Below are 21,902 nucleotides of genomic sequence, written 5' to 3'. Positions count from 1 at the left end.
GATTCTAGGGTTTAGACTGATGATTAGATGCCTTGAGAATACTCCCAAGGGTGGTATTTATAGCCTACCATGGGCTTGGGCTTCGGTTACTTGGTTTCCAAGCAACAGGGGCATTTATGTATTTATGGTAGTTCTAGGCGGTTTCTAGATGCCCAATGAGTCGGTGCCTTTAGTAGGGCGCGCCAGGGGCTGGTGAACCCTTCTGGAGGGCGCCCAGGCCCTTTAGGAGGCCTTAGACCTCTTAAGGAGATCTTGGAGCCCTTCTAAAGGTCCCCTAAGACTTTAGGAATATTATGACGGTCCACAGCCCCCCAAGCACAAGCCTTGGGATAAGGCGAAGTGATGATGACGAGGGAATGGACCTTCTAGAGGCCATTAAGTCCCTTAGGAATATTATGGCGGTCCACAGCCCCCCAAGCACGAGTCTTGGGACAAGGCGTAGTGGTTTGTACGCGTGTTGTTAGTTCATATATGTCATCAGGCGTTCGCTGATCACACCGAAAGCTTTTACCGGCGACGTGCATTATGGGCGTTTTGGTGAAGGTGTTAACTCGCCTTCTGGACGGTTCGTATTCTTTTCGTCTTCGATGGTCGCCACGTGTCAAGATCTGACGACGCTGTTCCACTCAATCGTCTCAGACACGCTTTCCGAGGCGATCTCGTCTATTTAAGGAGCGTGTTTGGCTTTCTATTATTTTCATTTCTTTGCTTCCGTTTCGTCATGCCAAGCTGCTTCTTTTCGGTTTTCCTTACGGCCTCAGCGGATTCAGCAGACACTTCTTCCTTCTTTCACAGGTATTCCCAATCTCCTATCCTCTCTCATTTACTTTGTTTTTGCGCTTCGTGAGAGTTCGAATTTAGGTATGGTGTTGATTAGGGAGTGCGATGAAAAGGGGAAATTGGTTCAACCTATTGATCCAGTTGAGAAAAATCATTTGAGGAAGGAATGCCTAAAACATGCCACTGGTCCTGATGGGATGATCAATTGGGATATTTATTATGACAGCTTATTCGGGGAGGAGCTGTTTAGCGATTTATCTAGTGAATCTAGCGCTAATTCGGGTAGTGATAGTGACTGTGTGTTCTTGTCTGCCACTTCAGGGGCGAATCGTAAAGAGGACGAGTGCCAGAAGATTCGTCCGTTTCAGATTCCTTTAGGGTTGGTTGGAGACGAAAACTCTTCTAGGTTAGCAGAAATGGCCCTATTCGCTGAGAAAGTGCGGTTGGAAGAGTCATTGTACGTTGATGTTTCTGCCCTGGACTCTTTTTGGAGTAAGTTTGATATATCGGCGACTGGGCGGGAGGAGGACGTAGTATTGTTGTCCTGTGACCCTGACGAACGTGCTTGTGACCAAGAGATGGCGGGCGAGGGCGACAAATCCTACTTCGTTTATACCGCAGTGTTGGAAGAGTTTGGTGTGAAAATTCCTTTCACGCCCTTTGAGATGGATGTCTTGAGGCTCCTTAATGTGGCGCCCACTCAAATTCGCCCTAACAGTTGGGCGTTTATTCGCGGTTTCGAGATCATATGCGAGTCCCTGGGTCTCGAGCCTGCTGTTGGTGTGTTCTTCCATTTCTATGGAACCAAGGATGTTAACAATGGTACATGGATTTCTATTTCGGCCCATTCTGGGAAAAGGCTTTTTCCCACTTATGCATGCAACTTTAAGAAGGAATGGCGAGAAACCTTTGTTAGGGTACAGGGGGCACCGGAATGTTCTACATCCTCAGTGTTGGTGAATGGCGTCCCAAAGTTTCCACTCAGATGGACGAGCGCCCCTTTGGCGGTGAAAGGTTAGGATCGTGACGCAATGTCGCCTTATGAGCGTGCACTTGTGAACTTCTTGGAGGAGGCTCCATTAACCAATATTCATGAGCTGTTAAATAGGGAAGGCGATGTCGTTCGTCTGAATGCTTATTTACGTGAGTGTTTTCTTAATTGTTTGTATTGAATTTTGTTTGAGAATTATCATATGTTTTTACTAACTGGTTGCACTTGGCTTTTTTCAGAGGAGATGTTGCCCCTTACTGGAGCAGAGATGAGGAAGTATATCGCCGAGCTTAAGAAGAGCAAAAATCCTGACGGTTATGTGTCCAGCAGCTCGGCGGGTGTTTCCCTAAGGAAGCTAAAACGCAAAGAGCCTTCTGGAAAGGGCGAGTCTGGAGTTATTGAGGTGGAGGATCTAGAGGGCGCGGGAGGGGGACATACCCTTGTTTCCGTCGAGTCTCCGTCATCCAAAAAATCGAGATCAGCCCGGGGGGCTAAGGGTGTTGGAGGTCGCCCCCGTTGGGAAAAGAGGTTGGTGGAACGTCGCTGAATGATGAGGCTATGGAGTCTTTCTAGCACTCGGAGTTCGACTTTCGTCGGTAAGTATTTTTGGTTGCCTTCCAGTTGATTTACTTTACTTATTTGTTTTGAACGAGAGTTGACTTATTATGGCATTATGGTCTGGCGTCTTGTAGGTACATGAAAGAACAGGTGCCATTTGCGAAGGTTGATGTCGAGGCTGGGGTGAAAGCCAAGTGTTGTGACTTGGTGGCTGACATTGGTACTGCTGCTTTGAGGACCTTGTTACTGAGTCATTGTCTGGAGGTAAAACATGATCTAGTGGAGAAGAATTATAATGACGCTGCGGAGGATGTTGAGAAGTGAAAGCACAAGTCTACCGGGCTAGTTGGTCGCCTGAAGGAGGCGTTGAAGGACAAAAAGGCTGCAGAAGATGCTCTGGAAGAGATGAAAAAAACCATAGAGGGGCAGAGGCGGAGAGGGATGAGACCAAGTTTGCGTTGGAGAAGTCAGAGGCAACAGTGGATGAGGGAAGGCGAGCTTTGGCGTTATACTTTGAGAACGGATTTAGGCGTGCTAAGGAGCAGGTGTTTTTGTTCAACCCTGACGCCAAGGTGGAGGAGCTTGATCCCTTTAAGGTGATCATTGATGGAGAGCTTGTTGACGATGAATGATTTATGTTTGTTTGATAATTTTATGGTCTATAACTTAACTATGGAGACTTAATGAAGCGCCTTTGTGGACAATTTAATGTTTTTCGCTTTTCTTCTTAATGTTTTTTGGACTTGTATGGGAACTTTTTAGTTTTTTCTTATGATGCATTTTAATCGTATGATCGCTACTCGTATGAGCCTGTTATTTGTTTTATTTCGTTGACTTTGCGTTGCGTGGACGCCCTTTTGATGACGATCTATTCTAGGTCTTTCGAGGCTCGAGACTGTCAAGACTTATCAGAACCTTTAACGTAATTTCAGTCGAACCCCGCCAGAGCCCTTCCAGGGTTGGCGTTTTGGACGAGCATCAGAGCCCTTCCAGGGTTGATGTAATTTCCAGTCGAACCCCGCCAGAGCCCTTACAGGGTTGGCGTTTTGGGCGAGCATCAGAACCCTTCCAGGGTTGATGTAATTTCAGTCGAACCCCGACAGAGCCCTTACAGGGTTGGCGTTTTGGGCGAGCATCAGAGCCCTTCCAGGGTTGATGTAATTTCAGTCGAACCCCACCAGAGCCCTTACAGGGTTGGCGTTTTGGGCGAGCATCAAAGCCCTTCCAGGGTTGATGTATTTGTGACGCCTGCATTTACAATTTTTGATAAAGATATTTGATGCAATGATAAAGACGAAAGTTTTTGACAAAAGGAGAGGGTGCCTCGTTAAAAACCCCTGCCCTTGCAGGGGAAAAGAGTGCTGCCCTTTCCTCGATATTATTTAATAATGCAAAGAAGTAACAATAGTCATAGTGGTGGTCCTATGCCATCCTTATTTCAAAAATAATAAACTATGAAAGCAAATAACCAACAGGGAATCAACTGTAGTAATGGCGTAAATTAGCTATGTTCCAGGTGCGGGGAACAGTTTCTCCGCTTAGTTCTTCCAACTTGTAAGCTCCATGCGAACACCTTTCTCGAATTCTATACGGGCCTTCCCAGTTAGGGAACAACTTTCCTATCCTTGTGGGGGCGACTACCTACTTCAATACTAGGTCGCCTTCCTTCATTTCCCTTGGAGTCACCTTAGAGTTGTAGCGGCGGGCGGCTCTTTGTTTGGCGGCAAACTCTCTGATGTGAGCTTGCTCTCTCACCTCGTCAATCACATCCATGCTAACCGCCAATCCTACTTCATTTGCTTTGGAAAGAAATGACTTATGAATTTCGTGTTTCATAAATGAGTAAAAAATAAAGGAGTTTCCCTGCATGCATAAAGCGTTAGTTACGAATAACGAAAGGTGATACCTTCTTCAGAAAATGTATCTCATCGCCAAGTGGGGGTATCTATTTCGACTGGGAGCATAACGTCTGTGCCGTAGACCATAGTGAATGGTGTTTCCTTGGTGGTAGAGTGAGGAGTAGTGTGGTAGGACCATAGCACCTGTACTTACATTGACTAATACGACGTTCATATAGAGTCTAACAGTTTGATATTAATTTGGCGACTATTTAGTTTTGAAACAATGGGGTTAATCTGAAACATTCTTAATTTGGAGGAAAGGAATAATAAATTCGACAGTCAAAACTTACCTCGTGGAGTTGTTCTGCCCATAAGCTTTTGGCGGCATCTAGTTTCTTCTTGATTCCATTAAGAATGACCTTGTTGGTTGATTCAGCTTGCCCATTGGCTTGTGGATGTATTACGGAAACGAACGTTGTTTGTATCCCCAGGTGTTTGCAGAAATCTACCACTGCTGAGCTTGCGAATTGAGTTCCATTATCTGAGACTATACATTTCGGGAGACCAAAACGGCAGATGATTTTCTTCCAGTAAAACTTTTTAACCCTTTCAGCCGTTATCTTCAATTGTCCTGGGGCGAGAGGGAAAGGTCCAACAATGTCGACTGCCCATTTGTGGAAAGGCCAGGGAGAATACACAGAGGTCAATTCCTGGGCTGGGGCGTGCTTCTTATCGGAGAACCTTTGACACTTATCACACTTTTTGACGAAGTTTGAACTATCTTGGAGCATGGTGGGCCAGTAATACCCTACACGAAGGAGCTTTGCAGCCAGAGCCCGCCCTCCAATGTGGCTTCCGTACACGCCTTCGTGAACTTCAAGCAATACCAGGTGAGTTTCGTTCTCAGCTAAACAACGCAACAGGGGACTTGTTCGACCTCGTTTGTAGGGTTTACCCGAGATGATGACGAATTTTGAAGCTCTCTTTCTAACTAACTGTTCTTCGTCTTTGTTACTGGGGGTAAAGGAACCAGTTAAATATCTAAGTAAGGGCTCCATCCATCCAGATCTTTCTTTGACGATGTGGTGAACCGTTTCAGCGGTGATACTGGGCGTCGAGATTACCTCTTAGATGACGGTTCTGTTGTTGCCCGGTCGTTTGGTGCTGGCGAGTTTTGCAAGTAGATCGGCTCTGGAATTCTGTTCTCGTGGTACGTATATTGCTTCAAAGAAAATAAACCTCTTGGCGAGGGCGTTCACCTTTCCCAGGTATTTGGCGAGTTGAGTGTCCTTTGTCTGGTACTCGCCAGAGATCTGGCTCATTACCAGCTGAGAGTCACTCTTTGCCCTTAAATTTTCAGCTCCCATTTCCTGTGCCAATGTCATACCGGCGATGAGTGCCTCGTACTCTGCTTGGTTGTTGCTTGCTTTGAATTCAAATCTGAGGGATTGTTCTATGAGGATATCGTCTGACCCTTCCAAGATAATGCCTGCGCCACTTCCTTTTAGGTTGGAGGAGCCGTCGACGGACAAAAGCCACACGAAAGGAGTAGCTTCCTGGGCTGGAGAAGTGAGTTCCACGACGAAATCCGCTAGGACCTGGGATTTGATACATCCCCTTGGTACAAATTGGACGTCGTATTCTGAAAGTTCTATGGACCAGGCGACCATCCTACCCACCAAGTCAGGCTTTCCAAGGACTTGCCTGATGGGATAGTCAGTTTTCACCACAATTTTGTGACTTTGAAAATACGGACGAAGCTTCCTTGCTGTTATGACTACGGCTAGCGCCAAGCGTTCTATCTTTTGATATCGAAGTTCGGCCCCTTTGAACACTCTGCTGACAAAATAAATCGGTTTCTCTCCTTCCTTTGAATCTTCCACCAGTACAGTGCTCATGGCGTTCTCAGAAACCGCCAGGTACAAGAGGAGGATGGAAAGGGGGCTTGGTCGCTGGAGAACGGGCGAGCTAGATAAAAAAAATTTCACCTGCTGGAAGGCGTCTTCACACTCCGGCGTCCATTCAAATTTTTCTTTTTTCCTGATGGAAGCAAAAAAAGAGAAGGCTTTGTCGCCAGCACAGGATAAGAAACGAGATAAGGCGGCCAATCTTCCCGTCAGTTTCTGGAATTCCTTGATGCAGGAAGGGCTTCTCATGTTGATAATCGTCTGATATTTATCTGGATTTGCTTCGATACCCCGCATTGTTAAGAGAAAACCTAAAAATTTTCTGGCCTGCACTCCGAAGGAACACTTTGTTGGGTTCAAACGAATTCTATACTTTCTTACTTGGCCTAAGATTTCTTCTAGATCATCTGTATGGTGATGCCCCTCCTTTGTTTTTGCTACCAGGTCATCAATATATACCTCTAAGTTTCGTCCTATCTGACGGGAGAAGGCTGTGTCCATAGATCGTTGAAAAGTGGCCCCGGCGTTTTTGAGGCCAAAAGACATGACCTCATAGTGATAATTTTTGGTATTAGTCATAAAGGCCGTTTTGGGAGCATCTAAATGATCCATTTGTATTTGGTTGTAACCAGAATAGGCGTCCATGAAACTGAGAGTGTTGTATCCTGAGGCGCTATCAATTAGATGATCAATATTCGGGAGTGGATAAGGATCCTTTGGGCACGCCAAGTTTAGGTCCGTGTAATCCACGCACATCCTCCATTTTCTGTTTGCTTTCTTCACCAGAATAGTGTTGGCCAGCCATGTAGGGTATTTTATTTCACTAATGAAGTGGGCGTCGACCAATCTTTTCACTTCTTCATCCACGGCTTTCCTTCTTTCCTCGCCCATCTTCCTCTTTCGTTGTACTACCGGTTTTACTCCAGGTTTGATTGATAAGTGGTGGCAGGCAATGTCAGGATCCATTCCTGGCATTTCTGATGGATGCCAGGCGAAGAGATCCAAATTTCTTTGTAGTAGGTTCACTAGGGCGGCTTCTTCTTCAGGAGATAGGGACATATCGATCTTAGTCGTTTGATGGGTTTCCGGACCAATGGACACTTCTTTCAAGTCTTCAATAGGCTCGAGGCGTTCTTGCTGGAAGTCCTCCCTAGGATCAAGGTCTATCATGTTGACTTCGTGTGTTTTTTCGTCAACGGTCTTCTTCTTAGTTTTCTGCAATCTTAGGCTGTTGTGGTAGCATTCTCTGGCGAGTTTCTGGTCGCCTCGGATAGTTCCTATCCTTCCCTTGTCTAGGGGATACTTCATGATTAAAAATTTTGTGGACAGGAAACCCCCTAAGAGGTTGAAGGCGGGGCGACCGATGATAATGTTGTATGAGCTTGGCGAGTTTACGACGAGATACCTCACCCGAATAGTTTTTGCGTGAGAGCCGCTCCCAAAAGTTGTTCTAAGCATGATGTAACCCCTCACATGCACCTGCTCGCCTGTGAATCCGGCCAGGGTTCCTTTGAAAGGTTGTAACTATTGTGGATCCAAACCCATCCGATCGAACGTGTCGTAGTATAAGATGTCCGCCGAGCTTCCTGGATCGATCAATACCCTCTTCACACCCCACTTAAATATTTGCAGAGTGATAACCATGGGGTCATCGTCGTGTGGTATGACGTCCCGGAAATCCTTAGCAGTGAAAGAAATATCGAGTTCATGCTCAGAAGCTGGTGTCTCATATTCTTGGCATAGCATTACCTGGCGGACGTATTTCTTTCGCGATGAACTGGACTCGCCTCCTCCTGAGAATCCACCTGAGATAGTGTTGAGTGTGTGTCTCTTTTCTTCGTTCCTCTCATCCTTCCTGATTTCTGCCTTTTGTCCATTCTCGCCCCTCCTGTCCTGAGTGTATCCTCTCAGTTTCCCACTCTGTATCAGCTTCTCAATTTCTTGTCGTAAATGTATGCATGAGTCGGTGTCATGCCCCCGAATTTTGTGATACTTGCACCACTTGTTTTTGTCCTTTCCCACGATCTCGTATCGCGGCGCAGGTGGATCTGGGATTAACTTGGCTTCGTAGACTTCTTTCAAAATACGCTCTGGTTTCGTGTTAAGAGGGGTGTACTCCTCTGGGCGCGAATAAGGCCTGTAATTTGTTTTCCTATAGGGAGCTCGGTCTCTATTCGCCGATGGTTGATAAGGTCGCCGATCCGTGTTACTGGACGTTCGCTCCTTAGCATCTCTGGCCTTCTTCTCAGCGTTACTCTCTTCTCCTTTTATATAACAGTCCGCCCTGGAGATTATCTCCTCCATGGAGTCGGCGGGTTTCTGGGCTAATGATTTGTTGAATTGTCCCGCCTTCAAACCGTTCTAGAAGGCGCCTAGAAATACCTCATGGTTGGGGTTGATTACCTTTATAGTTGTGTCGTTAAACCTTGCCAGATAGTCTTGTAGGGACTCGTTGTGTCCCTGACGAACATTGAAGAGGCTAGTTGCGGGAACTTTGCGATGACGACTGGCGGAAAACTGTTGGATAAGTTTCCTTGTCATGTCTGGGTAGCTGACAATAGAGAAACGTGGAAGATTCATGTACCAACGCAGGGCAGCTTCCGAAAGAGTGCACGCCAGTAGCTTGCACTTGAGGGAGTCTGGGGCTCCGACTACGGACATGCGAGTGTTGAAAGTTGTAACATGTTCCATGGGGTCGCTCTTTCCATCGAAGACGGAAAGATGAGGCGGTTTGAAGTTTTCTGGTACTAGCGCTCCCCAGATTTCGGCGGAGAGTGGTTGTGGTTCTGGGTCGTCCATCTCGTCGTGGTTTGACCCCTCTTTCTCTTCCTGCTGTTTTTGTTGCATAGTTTCCATCGAAGCCTACAGGGCGTCGTTGTGCTCCTTCAGTTGAGCGAGTTGGGTTCGCATAGACTCCAGCTCTTCTTGTGTTGCCATGATGGGAGGCTTTTCTCTAGATCGTACGTGAGGTGCGATCTAGGTTGGTGAAAAAGGGTAGGGTTTCCAAATCGCAAAAGGCTTTTACGGTTTGGATGCTTTGTGGTTTCAAGGTCTCGGAATCGCGATTTGCGATCCAGAGAGATCGTGGTCAAGGCTAGTTTTACCTTTTCCCACAGACGGCGCCAACTGTACTTGCAAAAAAGTACGGTAAGGAATGCTAGGATTCTAGGGTTTAGACTGATGATTAGATGCCTTGAGAATACTCCCAAGGGTGGTATTTATAGCCTACCGTGGGCTTGGGCTTCGGTTACTTGGTTTCCAAGCAACAGGGGCATTTATGTATTTATGGTAGTTCTAGGCGGTTTCTAGATGCCCAATGAGTCGGTGCCTTTAGTAGGGTGCGCCAGGGGCTGGTGAACCCTTCTGGAGGGCGCCCAGGCCCTTTAGGAGGCCTTAGACCTCTTAAGGAGATCTTGGAGCCCTTCTGAAGGTCCCCTAAGACTTTAGGAATATTATGACGGTCCACAGCCCCCCAAGCACAAGCCTTGGCATAAGGCGAAGTGATGATGACGAGGGAATGGACCTTCTGGAGGCCATTAAGTCCCTTAGGAATATTATGGCGGTCCACAGCTCCCCAAGCACGAGTCTTGGGACAAGGCGTAGTGGTTTGTACGCGTGTTGTTAGTTCATATATGTCATCAGGCGTTCGCTGATCACGCCGGAAGCTTTTACCGGCGACGTGCATTATGGGCGTTTTGGTGAAGGTGTTAACTCGCCTTCTGGACGTTTCGTATTCTTTTCGTCTTCGATGGTCGCCACGTGTCAAGATCTGACGACGCTGTTCCACTCAATCGTCTCGGACACGCTTCCCGAGGCGATCTCGTCAGGCGATCTCGTCTATTTAAGGAGCGTGTTTGGCTTTCTATTATTTTCATTTCTTTGCTTCCGTTTCGTTGTGCCAAGCTGCTTCTTTTCGGTTTTCCTTACGGCCTCAGCGAATTCAGCAGACACTTCTTCCTTCTTTCATAGGTATTCCCAATCTCCTATCCTCTCTCATTTACTTTGTTTTTGCGCTTCATGAGAGTTCGAATTTAGGTATGGTGTAGATTAGGGAGTGCGATGAAAAGGGGAAATTGGTTCAACCTATTGATCCAGTTGAGAAAAATCGTTTGAGGAAGGAATGCCTAAAACATGCCACTGGTCCTGATAGGATGATCAATTGGGATATTTATTATGACAGCTTATTCGGGGAGGAGCTGTTTAGCGATTTATCTAGTGAATCTAGCGCTAATTCGGGTAGTGATAGTGACTGTGTGTTCTTGTCTGCCACTTCATGGTCGAATCGTAAGGAGGACGAGTGCCAGGAGATTCGTCCGTTTCAGATTCCTTTAGGGTTGGTTGGAGACGAAAACTCTTCTAGGTTAGCAGAAATGGCCCTATTCGCCGAGGAAGTGCGGTTGGAAGAGCCACTGTACGTTGATGTTTCTGCGCTGGACTCTTTTCGGAGTAAGTTTGATATATCGGCGACTGGGCGGGAGGAGGACGTAGTATTGTTGTCCTGTGACCCTGACGAACGTGCTTGTGACCAAGAGATGGCGGGCGAGGGCGACGAATCCTACTTTGTCTATAACGCGGTGTTGGAAGAATTAGGTGTGAAAATTCCTTTCACGCCCTTTGAGATGGACGTCTTGAGGCTCCTTAATGTGGCGCCCACTCAAATTCGCCCTAACAGTTGGGAGTTTATTCGCGGTTTCGACATCCTATGCAAGTCCCTGGGTCTCGAGCCTGCTGTTGGCGTGTTCTTCCATTTCTATGGAACCAAGGATGTTAACAAAGGTACATGGATTTCTATTTCGGCCCATTCTGGGAAAAGGCTTTTTCCCACTTATGCATGCAACTTTAAGAAGGAATGGAGAGACACCTTTGTTAGGGTACAGGGGTCACCGGAATGTTCTACATCCTCTGTGTTGGTGAACGGCGTCCCAAAGTTTCCACTCAGATGGACGAGCGCCCCTTTGGCGGTGAAAGGTTATGATCGTGACGCAATGTCGCCTTATGAGCGTGCACTTGTGAACTTCTTGGAGGAGGCTCCATTAACCAATATTCATGAGCTTTTAAATAGGGAAGGTGATGTCGTTCGTCTGAATGCTTATTTACGTGAGTGTTTTCTTAATTGTTTGTATTGAATTTTGTTTGAGAATTATCATACGTTTTTACTAACTGGTTGCACTTGGCTTTTTTCAGAGGAGATGTTGCCCCTTACTGGAGCAGAGATGAGGAAGTATATCGCCGAGCTTGAGAAGAGCAAAAATCCTGACGGTTATGTGTCCAGCAGCTCGGTGGGTGTTTCCCTAAGGAAGCTAAAACGCAAAGAGCCTTCTGGAAAAGGCGAGTCTGGAGTTATTGAGGTGGAGGATCTAGAGGGCGCGGGAGGGGGACATACCCTTATTTCCGTCGAGTCTCCGTCATCCAAAAAATCGAGATTAGCCCGGGGGGATAAGGGTGTTGGAGGTCGCCCCCCGTCGGGAAAAGAGGTTGGTGGAACGTCGCTGAATGATGAGGCTATGGAGTCTTTCTGGCACTCGGAGTTCGACTTTCGTCGGTAAGTATTTTAGGTTGCCTTCCAGTTGATTTACTTTATTTATTTGTTTTGAACGAGAGTTGACTTATTATGGCATTATGGACTGGCGTCTTGTAGGTACATGAAAGAACAGGTGCCATTTGCGAAGGTTGATGTCGAGGCTGGGGTGAAAGCCAAGTGTAGTGACTTGGTGGCTGACATTGGTATTGCTGCTTTGAGGACCTTGTTGCTGAGTCACTGTCTGGAGGTAAAACATGATCTAGTGGAGAATAAGTATAATGACGCTGCGGAGGATGTTGAGAAGTGGAAGCACAAGTCTACCGGGCTAGATGGTCGCCCGAAGGAGGCGTTGAAGGACAAAAAGGCTGCAGAAGATGCTCTGGAAGAGATGAAAAAAACCAAAGAGGCGGCAGAGTCGGAGAGGGATGAGACTAAGTCTGCGTTGGAGAAGTCAGAGGCGGCGGTGGATGAGGGAAGTCGAGCTTTGGCGTTATACTTTGAGAACGGATTTAGGCGTGCTAAGGAGCAGGTGCTTTTGTTCAACCCTGACGCCAAGGTGTAGGAGCTTGATCCCTTTAAGGTGATCATTGATGGAGAGCTTGTTGACGATGAATGATTTATGTTTGTTTGATAATTTTATGGTCTGTAACTTAACTATGGCGACTTAATGAAGCGCCTTTGTGAACAATTTAATGTTTTTCGCTTTTCTTCTTAATGTTTTTTGAACTTGTATGGGAACTTTTTAGTTTTTTCTTATGATGCATTTTGATCGTATGATCGCTACTCGTATGAGCCTGTTATTTGTTTTATTTCGTTGACTTTGCGTTGCGTGGACGCCCTTTTGATGACGATCTATTCTAGGTCTTTCGAGGCTCGAGACTGTCAAGACTTATTAGAACCTTTAACGTAATTTCAGTCGAACCTCGCCAAAGCCTTTCCAGGGTTGGCGTTTTGGGCGAGCATCAGAGCCCTTCCAGGGTTGATGTAATTTCCAGTCGAACCCCGCCAGAGCCCTTACAGGGTTGGCGTTTTGGGCGAGCATCAGAGCCCTTCCAGGGTTGATGTAATTGTGACTCCTGCATTTACAATTTTTGATAAAGATATTTGATGCAATGATAAAGACGAAAGTTTTTGACAAAAGGAGAGGGTGCCTCGTTAAAAACCCCTGCCCTTGCAGGGGAAAAGAGTGCTGCTCTTTGTTTGGCGGCAAACTCTCTGATGTGAGCTTGCTCTCTCACCTCGTCAATCACATCCATGCTAACCGCCAATCCTACTTCATTTGCTTTGGAAAGAAATGACTTATGAATTTCGTGTTTCATAAATGAGTAAAAAATAAAGGAGTTTCCCTGCATGCATAAAGCGTTAGTTACAAATTTTCTGATTCTGAACGAGTTTTCCAACTGAACTGATTTCTCAAACATTTTTAACATTATGGCATATAAATCACAACACAAATTTTAGAAAATCAAAATTATTAATTATTTAAAGTACAATGCAAGATAAGAGAGAATCAACAACTCAAATTAACCATACTATTGAAAATAAAAGTAATATCCAACCTATAGATTTCCTCAACCATTGATTTTGATCCAACAAATCACTAAGAATCAAATCAGACATAAAATAAAAAACACAAACAAAAAAACTAACCATATATATGTTGAAGTTGAATCCTTGCTTAAGGTGATATCAAACTCTCGATGTAGACATTTGAACATATTTGTTCATAGTTGTTTTGAAACTCGGGAATATTCAAAGTACCTGTCTTGGAATCATAAACAACCAACTTGATATATCCACCTTCCATTGCATAAAACCTTACCAACAGTTGGTCATCCTCAAAAATATATAAAGCTTTGAAGGGTTTGAGACCCTGATCTGGTATGTCAGGAACAATGTACAATTTAGTCCAAGACTCATGATCTCCGTACTCCTTCATAATCCAAACATCCATAAACATATCACTACTTCTAGAGAAACACAAGCAATCCCTCACCAAACCTAAGAATGGCGAATTATCATCATTCTTGGAATCAGGTAGCAAAAGATGTTGATATGACTCCTTCTTTAAATCAAGAGAAAGAACGAATTGCATACTTGAATTATCCCTTGCGAACCAATTAACAGTGCCACTCACAAATGTTCCAGGTTGATGGATGTTGTAATTATTTGGGATGTCCTCTATTTGTGTCCAATAATCAGTCCCCAAAGTATAAACACAAACTTTTTTTATTGTAGAAACAGCAATGACCTTATAATTATCAATGAAATGATCATACCCAAAGTTTACGAAAAAAGAATGACTTTCGCACGAATTTCCCAGGGTAGGCAATAACTTAAATTTTGTAATGGAAGGGTTCCACAAAAAAACACAATCAAAATCAAGCATACCGCAAAAGATGCCATCGAAAGAGCACCTTAAGTCCACAAACATCTGTCCATTGGAAAATAAAGTTGTGATACTATTGGGAGGGTAAAGTTGTTTTTGTGTAAAAACTGAAGAAGTAGATAAAATCGATGGGATTGGGGAATCACACAGAAGCCACTCACTCGTGATGTCGTCGATACACGTTAACATGAGGTGGTGGCGCTTTATTGACGATTGAAGATGTTTTTTTGCGAATTTTGGATCAGAAATAAGAGAATTGAAGGACTTGCAGAGGCACCGAAGCTGTCCGAGTAAGTTGACGGGAAGCCTACAAAGAATTTCTGGCAGGACATCAAAAGGAAGAGTAGGAAGCTGGGTTTCAGTGGTTGTTTCGGCCATGAGTGACAGAGAAGTAGGGACGATGTTGTTTGGGTCGTCTTCTCCAACACTGCTAACCTGCACCATTTCTCAACTAAGCGAAGGGTTTTGAGAAAAATAGAATAGAAATAGCCATATATGTTTTTAGATATATCATATATCTATGTTTTGAGATATATATATATATATATATATATATATATATATATATATATATATATAGACACACAAACACACACCAGATGTTCCAAAATTAGGGTTTGAGTTCAAAACGACGCTCATAAATCAGAGAGAAATGGAGTTGAAAAGGTAGAGAGAAAAAACCTAAAATGTTTGTTGAAGAGAGGAGTAGGAGAGAATGGAAGGAAGGTAATGGTCTCATAAATCATAGTATGGATTTTTATAGATCCGATTGTTACTATTCATTTATTTTTATTTTTTTTGACAAGATCCGATTGTTACTATGTAATGGGTTTTTTGTCAAAAAAAAAAAACACTTGTTTGACCACGGTCAAAAGTTTGAATTCTATGTGTCCTTTTTTTTAATTTTTTTTCCTTATCTGTAAATGTTTTAGTTGACGGACTATAAAATACGATTTGTTTTTTTAGTTAGAAAAAAATGGCGATTTGCTTTTATTCCATTGTTCAACGAGTAATTTTGGTAACGTTTTAAATACAATTAGTCTACACTTTTTTTTCTAATAAATATTTAGACAATCTTTTTACAAATGTATTTAAATAGTCTAAGACTTTTTTTTGGGTAATAACATTAAATTGGTCTTGTACCAAGAAAATAAATTTAAATCGGATTATGACTTTTAATTTTTTCAAATAAGTTTTTTTATCTTTGTTTTGGGGGAATTTTTTTTTTAAATTAAATAAACATTTAGAGTGACGAGATAATCCCCCAAGTGACTATGATATTCCGATTCAAATAGCATTTTCAAAATATTTATATTTAATTCAGTTCAAAAACACTAATGAGACTCAAAACTGTCATATTTGTCTAAGACACTTCTTTTTACCACAATTTTAATTAAACTTTTTTGAATTTGTAAAATTATCAGTCTCGCTAAATTAATGTGTGACTCACAGTTTTTTTAAATATTATTCTTGAATGTGTTACTAATAGTTCTCCAAATAAAAACAATATATACATTTGATTTGGTATAACTCAACCCAAACATTTGATATAAAAAATGGGTTCTTACAAAATAAGTAATGCAAATATTTTTAAAAAATTCATATGTTAATAGTTAGATTAGTTTTTTCTCCTTCGTTCGTATTTGAATTAGGATCTCCAATTTCTTGTCTTTTAACTCAAACCAATAGAGCTTCCCAACATAACCGCTCGCAATTGCTACTAATTTTATAAATATTATTTATGTATCTATTTGCCTTTAGGAAAAAGAAAAAAATAAGTAAATTGACTTGCTAACCCATCAAATTTGTCAAAAAAAGTGCTTACACATCAAGCACGGATATTTTTTTTTTTTTAAGCAAAGGCACAGATAATTTAGTTCTTATAAAAATAGAGTTAAAATAATATTTTTATAAATTAAAGAACATTAGTAAATTTAATATTTTTCCCCCAAATTGTGCATCAAAATTTTAAAAGCTTTATATTTGTCTCCTTCAAAAAAAAAAAAGCTTTATATTTGTCTTGAAGGATCGTAAACCCCGGGATTCTTTTTCGTCGGCGGAGGTCACGGCATTTACCGCAATGGCCTATCATTTTGGAGGAGGGAGTTTATTGTATGGCCTTTTCCCTCATGCTCATTACTTGCTATCTTCAGACTCATACCTTCTCAACTTTCCCTTCAGGATCAGCTATTATATTGTGTCCTTCAGCAGGAGTCACAGGTTGGTTACAACATTGGAAGCAAAATAATATGTTTTCATTTTGTCATCGGCCTCTTGAATCGGGATCACTTTTCTAATGAACCTCTGGAAATAAAAATTTCTCACTTTGATACTTGGATTAGATTGGGTGGTTTGTAGATAAACATATAATAGGTGACAAATGTCATGTGGGTGAAATTGAAAATAAAATGAGACAGAGGAAAAGAAATCACACACAAACAGTTATCTTGGTTCACCCCATGTCGCTAGTCCTTTCCCCACAATATTGTTAGATTTTCCAACAATAGTTGAGTTTTAAGTATATATCAACTATGCCTTTTCTTAGATTACTTCAGGATCTATACAATGACTTTCTTTTCACCACTTTGGGCAACTCAATAGTCTGAACTTTCACTGAATCCTTTTCTACTCATATTAGGGTAATATAATATTGGAAGAGAAAAGTTGTCAACTCATTAAAATGGTATACTCTTGTTGAAATTTGCTTTGGAAGTGAAAAGTTTTCAACGAAAATGTAAGACAGGTTGCTATTGAATGATATCATGAATAGTGTCATGCAAATTTTGTTAGAGTCGTAGCAAGCTCACGTTTGGCTATGAGGGGAAGTACAAGTGATTTGAACGTCTCTTAGCATGTGGGACTATTAACCCATGCTTTGTTTAGCATAGTTTGTTTGACAGCATCTGTGTTTATAGTGTTTGTTTTTGTTAAGGTGTCCGTCTTAGGGGTGATGTGTTTTGGTGAGTTATCTTCAGGAGCTTTGTTAGGTGGTTATGGTGTACCGTCTATATGCGACATCATTTGTATATTGTTTCGTCCATACCTTGCGTCTTGCAGGGATGACGTTTAATAATATTTGTTGATTCAAAAAAGAAATTGTGTTTACTTTGTAATCTATCTTGTAAAATTCACTCACGAGCATACGTTATATACCCAATAATAGCATAATTCATAAAACATAATTTAAATCTTTTTTATCATTATTACATTAAAAGACGATTTTAAATTATTTTTTTTCCAATAATCTCCCCCTATTTTATGATGATAAAATTTTTGAATTAAATTTTGGCATTTTTAGAATTCTGATTTTTAAGAATCATGGACATAGCTAGTGTAGTTGTATCAAATATAGAAGGGATCCAATCATTCCTCTATTTTCTAGAAATGTGTAGAATGTTATGACAATCTCTCCAAAAGTTCTCCTACACAACATAGTCTTCAAGAGTTATACTACCTTCTTTCGACTTGAATTGCAAAATATTTAGACCACTTGTATCTACTCGTATCTACACAACGTAGTCTTCAAGAGTTATCCTACCTTCTTTCGACTAGAATTGCATCATTGTTTGTCATTCTTACAATTCTGAATTTGTTCACCACTACATAATTCTGTAGTTTTGTTGTTGTTAGATGTGTTTGATGTTGGGTTTGATGTTTTGGTTGCTGTCTTGGTGTAGTAGCAAAGCTGGCATTTGCGCATATGATCATATGACATTTTTGTACTATATTGCTATCGACCTATCGTAATAGGATTGATGACTTGCTTGCTCTTCATTGAGTTTTGCAAAGTCTTGATCTGTCAGCCTTTTGCTTGATTAATTTTGTGAGCAGTATGTACAAGTTAGGAAACATAAGAGGTAAAGATGGTCCATAGAGAAGATTGTTTGGAGCTTTTATTAAATAGTTTGGTTGGTTGTGTTTGGCTAGGCATCCAGATGTTTTATGGGGCTGCAACAAATGCATGTAACTTGGTATTTGTTTGTTCCTAAATCACAGGTTCTCTATGTTGAAGTCTGCTAGGTTCTCAAACTGATCAGCCAACAACCATATATTTCTCGAGAGTCCTTGCCATTCAATTGTCCCAATATAATAAACAACTGCCTCAAATAAAGCAAAGGCAACCATATACACAAGCTAGAGACTTGCTTTATTTTAGAATTACTGAAATTATACATATACCTTCAAAACGGAAGCACAGTCTGGAATAGCCACATGGAATTTGCATCTATAGACAGAAGCAACATTAACAGTTCTAAAAATATTGTTTCAATTATTTTATAGGCTTTAATTATGCCGAACATTAATTTGATCCATTTTCATTTCAAATTTTTTTGAATTATTGTGACCATTAAAATGTTTGAGCATCAAATGGTCTGTACTCTGCAGAATCTAAAGGAACCACATTCTCTGAGTACTTACTATCATTTAATCTAATCAATTATAGCTTTCTTTCTAGCAAAACTAACTAGTGCAGAACAATAAACCTATCTAAACTACCTAATGTAGTACCTTTGTGCACACTCACTTTCCGTGTTTTCCTATGTGTGAGCGACGTGAGTCACCATGCAGACCTTTCGTTTTTTTATTGCACACACGAGGAGAGATTCCACATATGCACGACCAGTGTTTTTTTCTAGAACAACTGTGAAATCGTACTCTCGTGCATTCGGTCTTGAGCACACCAAAGAATGAAAACCTAGTTTTCAAGTTAAGTGGAACATATATGAATCATTCACCATTTCATAATGTTAGCAAGGAATAAAACGGTGTTGGGTGTGTGTGAGGAATTAGGAGGCAATACCCAATATGGTTCTTTGACTGAGAATTATATTGTTTTCCAAGTGATTTTCTTTGGCCTTCAAAAACTTCAGCGAAGGAGAGAAATTGTGCAGCTGATAATACAATGAAATCCCACAGCATTAGCACTTCATTTCCTACTATAACTCGGTATATTAAAACCACTTGACCTCAAATTGTGCAACTAGAATCATTTTTATATCCAACAGTTCTGTTCTGTAAACATTCTTAATAGTATCCTTCGTTCACATTATTTGTTCAACATTGGAAATTCTTAGGAATTATTCTCTTAGGTGTTACTCTTGAAATTTTGTATGACAAACTAATAGGACTTAATGTTATTGAGGGAGGTCTTATCAGGACTGCAATCTAATAACAAAAATTCTTTCTACTATGGGAAATTTATTAAATACATTGGCACAAAAATCTTGCAACCAACAATAACGCTGCAGCATTGCATATCAACTAGGATTGCATCTAATGCACTATTTGTTTAGTCTTAGTTCCTACCTTGGCTCAACTAGTCAAATTCTCCTAAATCAATTTTCACAATTCTCCTTGCTCACGTTGACTGTTGCCATATAGATAGCATATTTTTTTATAAAGAAAAATCCCATTCTAAAAGTTAAGCACATATGAATATCTTTATTGAAGATTACATTAGAAATAAGCTTAAGTAACACTACTAGGATATTGCATATGAACACATTAGATGGACCTACAAATAATTTTCAAACGACATAATGATCGTTCACTTCGAAGTATCAAATATAACGCACTTTTTATTTCTGCATTGAGAAACTAGCTCACAATCCATGTGCTTCTTTTAACGCTGCAACAAGTCTGTTATTTTCTATGAACGCATTGTGACCACAACGATGTCTGTAAAAGTTTTCCTAACCTTTAATTAGAACCACATGCATGATAAATTGTATGGTTCAAGATTTGAGGTAATCATTGTGAAATTTGTGCAGCAATTATCAGAGATTTTAAAAATTATACTTGGGACTTGGATTTAATAGACAAAGAATAATTCTAATTTTAGAAATTCAAATCAAGAGCCATTCGAAGCAGGCAGCCCATATTTGTCAACTCTATAAAATATAATAATTGTCAAAAAACTATATATATCTAATAAATGAGAATTGCATATCAATTCCTCGTGATATCAATTATAATCGACCATTGATTAATAAAGAACAATAAAGTCACCAATAATTAGAACAATCATAAAATAAATTATAAACAGAAACTAACATAAAATTGAAATTGAGTCTAAAGTTTAAGTCACATAGCACCACATCTAATACTTATTTTTTGGTTTCGTTTTGGTACCTTAACTCTTCCTCCGTCAACCACTCTGGTCCTTTATGTTATTAGAGTTAAGGGATTAAAACGAAACCAAAAAATAAGTTAAGGGACCAAAACGAAACCAAAAAGTAAGTTAAGGGACCAAATTGTAACGTTAATAACTTATGGGACCAAAATGTAACCAACAAATAACTTAAGGGACCAAATCATTAATTAAGTCAAAAGAGAATCAACAACTATATATATCAAGGAAGCAGCCCATATTTGCCCATGTAGCATATCAATTCCTCCTGATATAAATTATAATCGACCATTAATTAACAAAGAACAATAAAGTCACCAATAATTAGAACAATCATAAAAATAAATTATAAACAGAAACTAACATAAAATTGAAATTGAGTCTAAAGTTTAAGTCACATAGCACCACATCTAATCCTTACATTAGAAACAAGGTGATACCAAACTCTCGGTATAGACTTCAGGGGTAATCCATTCACGGGTAATACCACTAATGTTTCCGGTCATTGGACTATTAAAAGTACCATTTTTGAAACTATAAAAAACCAAATACATTTTTCCCTTCCTCTGTGACTTACATTCCATCAACATCTGGTCATCCTCGAAAATCCATATTGGCTTGGAAAAGCGATAGAAGAAAGAATTTTTTTCCTTGTAAGACACACGAAACAATTTAATCCACGACTTTTCATTTCCATACTCCTTCATCAGCCAAACACTATAAAACGCACGATTACTATTAGTGATACACAAACAATCGCTTATGCAATATAAGAATCCATTATTGGACTTTTCAAAGAAGGTAATTTTGTGAATTTTCTGATGGAAGGGTTCCACAAAATAACAGAGCTTCCTTCGACCACCAAACAAAGGATTCCGTGGCAAGAGTCGACAATAGAATAGCATTGTTGTTTGAAAGGGAGATGGAGTTGGGTGGGGTTAATCGTACCAGAGTTGAAGATAGAGTGAAGTGGATAAGAAATTACATGGGACTTGTATTTGGAGATGGTTATGAGGTGGTGGCGCATAGTTGACATGTGAAGATGTTTCTTTGAGAATTTAGGATCAGAGATGATGGTATTGAAAGACTTGCAGAGGCAACGGAGTTGAAGGAGGAGCTTCACCGGTGGTCTACATATATAGGATTTCAACCATCAGATCAACCGGAAGAGTGGGTAGTGGCGGTGATGTTAGGGTTTGAATTAGGGTGGTCAGTTGTCCATTGGCTGTGGTAGTGGTGGTTGTTTCCTCCATCGTAGAATGACAAGAAACTGGCGTCGCCTTAGTTAGGTCAGTCTGAAGATAACAAGTAATGAGCATGAAGGAAAAGGCCATACAATAAACTCCCTCCTCCAAAATGACAGGCCATTGGGGTAAATGCCGTGGCCTCCACCGACGAAAAATAATCCCGGGGTTTACGATACTTCAAGACAAATATAAAGCTTTTAAAATTTTGATGCTCAATTTGGGGGAAAAATATTAAATTTACTAATGTTCTTTAATTTATAAAAAGATTATTTTAACTCTACTTTGATAAGAACTAAATTATTTGTGCCTTTGCTTAAAAAAATAAAAAATTATCAGTGCTTGATGTGTAAGCATTTTTTTTTGACAAATTTGATGGGTTAGCAAGTCCATTTACTTATTTTTTTTTTATTTTTCCTAAAGGCAAATAGATACATAAATAATATTTATAAAATTAGTAGCAATTGGGAGCGGTTATGTTGGGAAGCTCTATTGGTTTTAGTTAAAGTACAAGAAATTGGAGATCCTAATTCAACACGAA

General features: G+C 40.9%; 2 protein-coding genes across 2 annotated transcripts; both read right to left on the bottom strand.

The window, feature by feature from the left end:
* Positions 1-7,601: 7,601 nt before the first annotated feature.
* Positions 7,602-8,381, bottom strand: LOC146936925 (uncharacterized). The gene has a single exon (XM_085749302.1). It carries the CDS (start codon positions 8,379-8,381, stop codon positions 7,602-7,604), a length of 780 nt encoding a protein of 259 aa, XP_085605428.1.
* Positions 8,382-13,260: 4,879 nt separating this feature from the next.
* LOC146936924 (F-box/kelch-repeat protein At3g23880-like) lies at positions 13,261-14,431 on the bottom strand. The gene has a single exon (XM_085757751.1). The coding sequence runs from the start codon at positions 14,429-14,431 to the stop codon at positions 13,277-13,279; it is 1,155 nt and encodes a 384-aa protein (XP_085613877.1). The 3' UTR covers positions 13,261-13,276.
* Between the last annotated feature and the right edge of the window lie 7,471 nt (positions 14,432-21,902).

This window comes from Medicago sativa, chromosome 3 (genome assembly GCF_051527215.1).
Source record: "Medicago sativa cultivar Bolivia chromosome 3, Bolivia_mono, whole genome shotgun sequence".
Lineage (NCBI taxonomy): Eukaryota > Viridiplantae > Streptophyta > Magnoliopsida > Fabales > Fabaceae > Medicago > Medicago sativa.
This window is presented reverse-complemented; position numbering and strand designations above follow the sequence as displayed.

Coding starts and splice junctions, on each gene's coding strand:
- LOC146936925 (XM_085749302.1), bottom strand. CDS start 8,381: ATGGAGGAGATAATCTCCAGGGCGGACTGTTATATAAAAGGAGAAGAG.
- LOC146936924 (XM_085757751.1), bottom strand. CDS start 14,431: ATGGTGCAGGTTAGCAGTGTTGGAGAAGACGACCCAAACAACATCGTC.